Here is a 10,423-nt window from a genome sequence, read left to right as displayed (position 1 = left end):
ATCTATTTTTTTAAAAAAAATGGTAACCTTGTTATATATATAGCTTATTATTCAAAGTGATACATAATATCAATAGATTTTTTTATAGATTTACCTGAAAATAAAAGACTTTGAGGGGGTTCCAAAAATAGCGATTAGGGCTTTTTTCTTTTTCGGACTAAAAAGAACCACGAAGTACTGAAGAAATTAGAGGTTGAATGCAGGTCACATGTGCTAAAAATCAAATGAAATTAACCGATATTACTTCATTTGCCGTCGAAAATGGCGGAATACATCGGAGGGGGCGGCGAAGGGTTCTGATCAAGATTGTAAGCCAAAAAGATAGGTGGATATTGTGTGCGTATTACCGGTTGTATTTCTAATGCAAGGAAAACTTTTGCATGCACAAGTCCCACATGAATTGCGGTTTATAGGTCCATTTAACAAATGTAATTATTAAATGCATTTTATAAGTCTCATTTAGGGATGACAATTGGGGCGGGGTAGGGCAGTGCGGGGCAGGACAGGGCAGGGCAAACACCTAATAGGGCAGGGCAGGGAGACATTTAAATGGGGCGGGACAGAACAAAATCTATTTTTTTTAAAAATGAAAACTTTGTTATATATAGTGCTCATTATTCAAAGTGATACATAATATCATTGGATTTGTTTATAGACTTACCTGAAAATAAAAGACTTTGAGGGGTTTCCGGGAATGGCGATTAGGGCTTTGTTTCTTAGACGAAAGAGAACCATGAAGCTGTGAAGAAATTGGAGGTTGAATGTAGGTCACCTGTGCTAAAAATCAAACAAAATTAGCCGACATTAATTCATTCGCGGAATACATCGGAGGGGCGGCGAAGAGTTCTGATCAAGACTGTAAGCCAAAAAGATGAGCGGATAGTGTGTTCGTATTATCGACTGTATTTCTAACGCAAGGAATACATTTGCATGCACAAGTCCCACTTGAATTGCGGTTTATAGGTGCATTTAGCAAATGCAATTGCTAAATACGTTTTATAAGTCTCATTTAACGATGGCAATTGGAGCGGGGTAGGATAGGGCGAGGCAGGGCAAACTCCTAATAGGGCAGGGCAGTGAGACATTTAAATGAGGCGGGGCAGGGCACAATCTAATTTTTGAAAAAATTTAATGGGACAAGGGAGGGCAAGGCAAGATTTGGGTTAGTATCCGGGTTGAGCAAAAAAAAAATGACCGTGTATTTTTATTAAAATTCATTACTAGCCATCCGCTATAAAGTAATATCATCCGTTAGCCATAAATTCTAATATACACTTTATAGCCCAGAACCAATTCTAACGGCTAGCCACTAAAATTAACAAACACAACTGAACAAATTCTAACGGCCCAGATATCCTTAGATAATATGCTGACGTCGGTTTTCTAATCTCAGAATTTTGTTACTGTATTACTGAATTGTGTCCTTTACATATATATATATAAAGAGACCCATAATATATACTCGCTTTTTGCTCTCTCTTCTCACTATTTCTTCGTTCAGGTAACTTTTTCTTCCTTTTGGGAAATTGGGAATTTTTTTTTTTACATTTTTTAAAAACTAAATACCGACCAACGTTGGTCGGTAAATTGGTCAACGAATTGACCCAGCTGGTCAGATTTTTTTTTTTTGGATTACCGACCTACGTTGATCGGTAATCTGGATCCAATTTTTTAAATTTTAATAATTATTTTATTATTTAAAATATTTTATAATATTTAAGAATTTATATTTAAAATTACCGACCAACGCTGGTCGGTTAATGTAGGGGAAGCATTTACCGACCAACTTTGGTCGGTAATTGTTATTTTCTGCAAAATAACCGACCAAAGTTGGTCGGTTATTACGTCAACATTGATCAAACTTTCGAATTACTTTTATATTTACTATCTAAATAATATAAATGTAATTCGTTAACACTTTTGTAATACAAATAATGAATACACTAACATATACTATATATAACATGCTATTTGTAAATTGATTCATCGACTTATAACTTACTTAGATGCATCGATGAATATTAAAAACAAAACGTTTGACCTATATCGACTAATAGTAAGAACAAAACGTCTTGACTTATATCGATTAATCTAGCTATGCCATGCATTATTAGTGATGAATGAATAAAAAATAAAAGAATTAATATTAAACATCTTTGACATATATATATATATATATATATATATATATATATATATAGGATCACAAATTAAATAAACGAAAGAAGCTATTAGTATTAAGTAAACGAATTAAATTAATAGGTCAAACATGGTCAAACTTTAACAAGCTATATATATACACACTAACATATACTATAACAAGCTCTATATATAGTTAAAGTATTACAGTGAAGTGTGTTTGTGTGTGTGTGTGTGTATATATATATATATATATATATATATATATACACACGAAGCGCTAGGACCACAGGGTCGGGTTCTTTTAGGGATAGATTTGGGAAGATACTAATTAGTATATATACTTTATCATCAAATATGTCTATTTGTAAATTGATTCATCGACTTATAACTTACTTAGATGTATCGATGAATATTAATCGATGATTCATCAAAACGTCTCGACCTATATATCGATTAATCTATGTCATGCATTATTAGTGATGAACGAATGGAAAAAGAAGTTATTAGCATCAATTACAATATAGTGTATGTGTGTGTGTGAGAAATTACTCACATACTTAATTATAACTTAGAAAATTTACTTAGATAGATGCTATTATAATTTATTAAAATTAAATAGTTAATATAATTATTTATAAAGATTATGCTTATAGTTTATAATTATTTGTAATAATTACATAGTTAAATAAAATAAATGCTTGTAGTTTATAATATTTTTTTTATAGTTTATAATATTTTAAGAAAAAAAACACAAAAAAAAAAGAATTTAATTTTTTTTTAAAAAAAACCGACCAAAGTTGGTCGGTTTTTGGTCAAACGGTCAACACTTAATGTACCGACCAACTTTGGTCGGTAATTCTCAAATCAGAGAATTAAAAAACGGGAAAAACCCCCATTTCTCTGAAATTTTTTCCCCTCTCTTCACTCAAAACCTTCCCCTCTCCTTCTCTATTTCCCTCACATTCCCCACCCTGCGTTGGCACCGCCCAGCCCTCGCCGTCGCCGTCGCCGTGCCGTCGCCGCTGCCACTGCCGCCCCTCTCCTTCTCCATCTTCTAAAAATTCCAGGTTTGAATTACAACACATTTATTTATTATTTCTAGGTTTTGTTAATTAGTTATGAATTAGTTTCAATTGATTAGTGTTTCAATTATTTGAATATTGTATTTTATTGAGGATTAGGGTTTAGGTCTTGTTTTAATTAGTTTTGTTAATTAGTTTTATTAACTAATTAGTTTTGTTAATTAGTCAATTAGTTATGAATTAGTTTAGTTTAGGGTATGGGTTGAATTTCTTTAGTTTAGTTAGTTTATGTTTAAACTCGTAGGATATGAATTGAAATTTTAGTTTTTAGGATTTGTTCTTGTGAATTGAACTTTTAGGATATGAATTGAACTTTTAAGATATGAATTGGACCTTTTGGATATGAATTGAACTTTTAGGATATAAATTGGTGTAATTAGGAAAAAATAATTATCTTGAATTAACTAAAAAAGATATAATTAATTTATAATTGTAGAATAAATTAATTTGTTCTTGTGAATCGAACTTTTAGGGTATGGGTTGAATTTCTTTAGTTTAGTTAGTTTATGTTTAAACTCGTAGGATATGAATTGAAATTTTAGTTTTTAGGATTTGTTCTTGTGAATTGAACTTTTAGGATATGAATTAAACTTCCATCGCTATAAGTGTGGAATGCGAGGAATAGGGACTTCCTCGCAAGGCGAGCAACTTAATAGGGAGAGCCTCTCCGCTATGCGGGAGACAGTGACAAAGCTCACATCAGAGCTAGAAGCGGCCAAGGAAAGAGAAAGGCTTAGAGATGCTCAATTCCTTGGCATGCAAGCTCAGATCAGAACTCTCCTATCTAGTCGAGCTTTTCCGTTGCCCCGATCTCGTGAGTCATCTCCAGAGGGTCGACCTCCACGTGATCGTTCCTCCCGTCCTGCTCGTGATCATTCCTCCCGTCCTCCCCATGATCGTGCTTTCCGTCCTCCACAAGACTGTTTTCTATATCGTCTTGTAAATGAAATTTCATCAGACGGTGATGATGATGTTGTAAAAAATACCCCTTAACTTTTATATACTTTAAACTAGACAAATAGAACCAGTTTTAAACTAGTTGTAATTAGTTTTAATTTGGTTTTGGATTTTTATGTTCAATTGAATTTTAATTTATTAGTTTTAAAGTATTTATTGAATGTTTTGGTTGTTGTTGTTGTGCTGTTGTTGTTGTTGTTGTTGTTGTTGTTGTTGTTGTTGTTGTTGTTGTTGTTGTTGTTGTGTTGTTGTTGTTGTTGTTGTTGTTGTTGTTGTTGTTGTTGTATTGTATTGGTATGCTGGCAGGTGGTATAGCTGCCAAAACAGGCATTTTATGCCAAAATTAAACCCAGAAAAACCGATCAAAGTTGGTCGATTTTTAATAAAAAAAATAAATTATTCCAAAATACCGACCAAAGTTGGTCGGTTAATGAACATTGAATTCCCAGAATTCAACATTACCGACCAACTTTGATCGGTATTTTGCTTGCATTGTTGAGATTACCGACCATAGTTTGTCGGTAATGTTTAATTTTAATTATTTTTAAAAAATATATATTTTCAATTACCGACTAAAGTTGGTCGGTTTTTTTTAATTTTAATAATTAATAAAAAAAATATAATTTAGTTAAACCGACCAACTTTGGTCGGTAAAATTAAATTAATAAAATATGTTTCTGACCAAAGTTGGTCGGTAAGTAATTAAACTTGTCAGATGGTCGTTTTAATATACCGACCAAAGTTGGTCGGTAATTTCCAACCAACTTTGGTCGGTAAGCCATTCCGACCATCAAAACACCGTCCACACCGTAATGGTCGCGTTTTGGTCGGTAATTTGTCATAATCGACAAACGTTGGTCGGTTTTTTTGGTCGGTTTTTAGCAAATTTCTAGTAGTGTTATAAATATTTATTTTTGTCAACTCAAGAAAACAAAAGTGACAGGTGTTGTGTACACAATAATTATACATATTTGGGAGATAACATTCTTTTTATATACATTGGTATAGCATTTAAAGTCAAACTTTGAAAAAGATAATGCCAAAAAATTGATTTGTGCCTTTTCCTATAGGAGTCCAAGATGTGCCCGTACTGTAAGTGATTAATGGATAATTAAAATTTTACAAAACACTACAATTGGGAGCACTTGTATAATCACTACTTCTCCGCTTTTCCGAAATTAAAGTGATTAAATTATATCCAAACTATATACGATCCCTATGTAAAAAAATATACAACTACAAATCTCACTATACAAAAGATATACAACATATAATATTATTTATACAAAAAATATACAATTTTATACAACAAAGCTAGAATCTTTCAGATAGTTTACTACACTACAGTTCATGTGCACACTAGTACAAATATATATATATTTTATACACATCGTAGTCATTCAATATACAAACAAAACTATCACTATAAAAAAAATATACAAATAGGCATTGTTTAATTCTGATTCCTTTTCATGTTAACTTGTGTCATCTGGAACTGCATTGATTATTTGAATTTACTTTAATACTATTTTGTACATTGTAGATTTCCTTCTTCTATTTTTTATGACAGAAGAAGCACGCTGCTAGAAAAGAAATTTTGACTAAAAGAATTTAAAAGCATACTGCAAAACACAAAATAAAGAGAAAAATATAAAAAAGAGTCTAAACGGGGTAGGGCGGGACACGGCTTAATAGGGCGGGGCGGGACAAGGTAAAATTTTGACTAAAAGCTAAATGGGGCAGGGCAGAGCGGGTCAAAATTTTAGCGGGTCAAGGCTTGCCCTGCCCCGCCTCATATAGGGATGTTCAAAACCAAACCGAAACCGAAGCTTAATGGCTTATTGGTATCGGGTTAACGGTTTAACGGACGTGGAACGAATTGAAATTTTTTTATTAACGGCTTATCGGTTTGGGGGCGGATTATTCAATTTTCTTAACGGATAATCCGTTAACCCGTTAAGAATATATATATATATATATATATATATATATATATATATATATATATATATATATATATTAAAGATCAAAAACCCTTCCACTTCTTCCAGTACTTTATCTCTAAGTTCTAACGCCTAATTCCTAAATAATCAGAACCCTTACGTACTATGCATCAGAGGATCCCATGCTTAGCTTAGCTTAACTTATTCTCCCACCCTACAACAAGATTGTTTAAGTTGATATCTATGGTTCACCTCTGCTTTTGTTTTTTAAAACTAATGCATGTTGTCTATGTTTAATAGAAGAACAGCAGTGTTGTGCCACATCTTTTTTCACTCTATAACACATGACACACTACATCATTCTTATGTAGGCGTTAACAGACATGTACGTCTGGACTCAATGTATAATTTCCTATTCTGAATTTGTATGCTAGGCGGTCAGCAAACAATTAATACATGCAATATAGATTAAATTAGGCCGATAAACCGCCCAATAACCGCCCGATAAGAGCTAAATCGATACCAATCCGCCCGATATCTTATCGGGTGGCTAGCAGATTAATACATTTAAAAGACGATAACCGTTAAGCCAAACCGTTAAGAGTAATTAACCGCCCAATCCGCCCGATAAGCAGCCCTAGCCTCATTTACATCCCTAGTTTCATTTGATAGGTGTGAGTTATAAATCATATTTGAAGTCGATTTGACACTTGATTTATAATGGTCTATACATGACAATTGCTGATTATAAGTGTTCATAATTGCAATTTATAAGTCACATTTGGATTGCGATTTATAAGTCGCATTTGGTGATTGCGATTTATAAAAATCATATGATCACGTTTTATAAACGCATTTGACAATCAATTTATAAGTCGCATTTGATAAAAATCATATTTGACAATTATAATTGATAAGTCGCATTCATTTGTGATTTTTTTTTTAGCAAATATACCACTAGGCAGACTGCCTAGTGGCTAGTATATATATAATAAACAAAACCAAGGATCCAATGTTTACAATTTGTCCAACAAAATCTCAAATATGCTAAGCTAGGGCTAAAGCTAATGAAATAAGAAATGCTAACTATTAAATATAGTGTCATAGCCAACTCCCCACATTTGATGATGCGTGCATCCACTAGCCAAGTGCAAAACCTCAATGTAGCACCTCTAATGCTCTCACTAGGCGCCAAGTTTTGCTTTCCAAAGAACAAGGCAAATGTGAATCTCCAAGCAATACCACCAATTGGAAGTGACCAGTAATCCATGTAGATTACCAACTTCATGAACAATGTAGGCAACAATTTTGTCTTCCCTGCATAATGTGAATGTAGTCCAGGCCAAAAGATACCTATGTAGAATGAAAATAGCCAAAGAGATACAGTGAAAGGTTTCATTTCCTGCAATATATACCACACGTCTGCACTGCCATAACACCTCCAGATTGGACATGTATACATGTCAATACCACTGAATAATGTCATGACATTACAAAGCATACTAATCTGAGACATTACACCTTCCAGTAACATTGAATGATCCTTCAGAAAACCTTGTGGAATTGAAGTTTTGTAAGCAATAAACATAAAGCTCTTGTAGGCCCCTATGTGATACAACAAACAGTTATGTGCATTGCCATTACATCTCCAGATTGGGCATGAAATCATACCAATACCACTGGCTGATGTCCTAGCAGTACACGTATACAAATAAGTAACCACCAATCCTGTTGATACCATTGGATTCCAGCTTTTGCATTTCAACAACCATTGATCAAATACATGTTCATAAGTAACACATAAACAGAAGTCAATTCAAAGGATATACCGAGACTCATGACTAGACATTAGACTTTCCAGAAACATTATAAGATGAGCGTTGTAACCTGCAATAGGAATCTCATGCCTGCTTTGCCATATATCCTCCAACATGGATATTTAACCATATCAGTAGCACTATATGAGGACATGACATTACAAAGTGTACACTCATCAGCTGTTATTCCATATAATACCATTGAATCCCTGCTTGTACTTCTCACAATAACCTGCGTTGCTGGTGTGTAGTGGGTTGCTATGCACGCCCTACAACCAAACTCAAATCTTACGGTGCACATCATAGTCCAACATGTTAGGATCATACACTGCCAAAAAGCATAAACAGTAGCATGTTGGCTGCGTCACAAACCACTCCAAAGTGCTGCCGTAACATATGCATGCTGGCGATGTAATCACTCCACTAGCACTGGACAATGCCATAACAGTACCTAGCTCATAAATAATAAACCACTGTTGGATTCCTACTTGTCTGGATCATTTGGATCTTCTGAGAAGCGAGCTAGTAATGTATTGGAATTAAACTGGAAGCATAACTTTTCTCCCAGCTTGTCACAGCATATAAACCAGTAATTTTGATTAGTAAATATGATTCTTTGTGATATCATTTGTATACAAGTTAGTTGCTTGCCTTGAAGAGATGTTCCATACATCCTTAGTGCACTACCATATTGAGCATTATAACATGCTAATACCACTAAAAAGTGACTTAGTAATACACAAAAACATATACCAACTAGACTAGCAGCTAGCAATGTAATAACATACTTATGCATCAATCTACTGCTTTCCGTTTAGATATCCTAACCCTAAGATTAGGCACTTGTGATTTGTCAAGGTTGAGTAGTCTCTTCTCTGCACTAGGCAGTTCAGAGAAAGAATAAAACTGAAGTGTACCTGCAAAAGAAAATACAAAGCTAGCTAAAAAATCTGTTAGAGAGTTGCCCGCCCTGAACACATGCTAGAATATCACATTGAAGTGCCCCTTCATCTCCTTAATCTCATTTACTTCAGCTACTACACACCATGGAAGATCCCATTCCCCATCTATATATAATCTTCCTCATCACAAGTGAATCGGTCTCAATAATAAGAGGATGTAGGTCATGTTTCACATAGTAATGTAGTCCATCTCTGATTGCCTTAGTCTCAGCTACTATGTTAGTTGCCCTAGTATACACCAAATTTTCTTCACTGTTTCTAACACAAAACACAATAGAACTAGGACCAGGGTTACCCCTTGAGGCCTCATCTGTGTTGCACTTGTACCAGCCATTGTGTGGAAGTTGCCATGTTACTCTTTTAGTCACCATAATTGGCTTGTACCCCTCCAAGCATCTGATTATATCCGGCCAGAGAGGAGGCATGTGAGGCAACCAGTTATACCTAGTCTTTGCCAAGAAATATAATGTCTTATTTATCTCATGAATTACCCTATGAACAAACACTGCTCCTCCATTCCTGTTGGTGTTCCTCATCTTCCATAGCTCCCAGGTTATGATTGCAGGTGTTGCTTGATACAAAGGTTTCAACTTCGGGCATCAAGAAGAATTCCACCATGCCTTTACCACCTGGTGTACCTGCACTAATGGAACATTGATACCAGCAGCAATAAGAAAAGTCCTCCAAACCTTGGTTGCAGTAACTCCTTGAAGGAATAAATGTTCATAAGACTCTTCTTGTGGTGTTGTACAGCACCAACATTTAGACATGCAAATGTAGCCTTGTCTTTTTCACATGTCATCAGTGAGTAATTTGAATCTCCATAGCCTCCATAGAAAGAAATAAATCTTGAAAGGCAAACTCTTTACCCACATGTTCCTAATCTCAGGATTAACATGTGCCCTATGTCTTACAAGGTGACATGCACTACCCACAGTAAATCTGCCAGAAGTAGTAGGTTTCCACCAGGGTCTATCCCAGAATTCACCACTCCCCTGAAAATGCACCTGTTACTTGATGTGATCAGCAATATCTTCAGAAAACTTTTGTTCAATCAGTTCCTCATTCCATCCACTGTCTTGCCTCAGTTGAACAACTTCTTGTAGCTCCTCATTGATGTGAAAATTTGGAGGTAAAAAGTGATATAAAGCTCTTAGTCCTGTCCAATTTTCATGCAAAATATTAGTAGTTCCATCCTTCATCTCCCACCAAATCTCATGCTCCACTTCTTGTCTAGCATTCAGCATTTGGCTCCAAATATGTGATCCTCCCCTAAACTGTACAGTTTTAGGAATTTCCTTTTTGAAATACTTGTTCCACATGAAATTTGACCACAATGATTTTGTGGTCCTAAATCTCCACCATAGTTTTGCAAACAGTGACTTGGACACATCAAATAAGGATCTGAAACCTAGCCCACCTAGCCTACCTTCCTCCTTTGGAAGACACAAATTCTGCCAAGATGCCCAGTGCCTGCTTCTCCCCTCCTCCTTTGTACTCCAGAAGAACCGTGCAAACAT

At 34.8% G+C, this 10,423-nt stretch overlaps 1 protein-coding gene across 1 annotated transcript; it reads right to left on the bottom strand.

Moving 5' to 3' along the window:
• Window positions 1–9,913: 9,913 nt before the first annotated feature.
• Window positions 9,914–10,423, bottom strand: LOC138894451 (uncharacterized mitochondrial protein AtMg00310-like). Its single transcript, XM_070179147.1, has one exon. It carries the CDS (start codon window positions 10,421–10,423, stop codon window positions 9,914–9,916), a length of 510 nt encoding a protein of 169 aa, XP_070035248.1.

Source organism: Nicotiana tomentosiformis, chromosome 6, assembly GCF_000390325.3.
Source record: "Nicotiana tomentosiformis chromosome 6, ASM39032v3, whole genome shotgun sequence".
Taxonomy (NCBI): Eukaryota; Viridiplantae; Streptophyta; class Magnoliopsida; order Solanales; family Solanaceae; genus Nicotiana; species Nicotiana tomentosiformis.
This window is presented reverse-complemented; position numbering and strand designations above follow the sequence as displayed.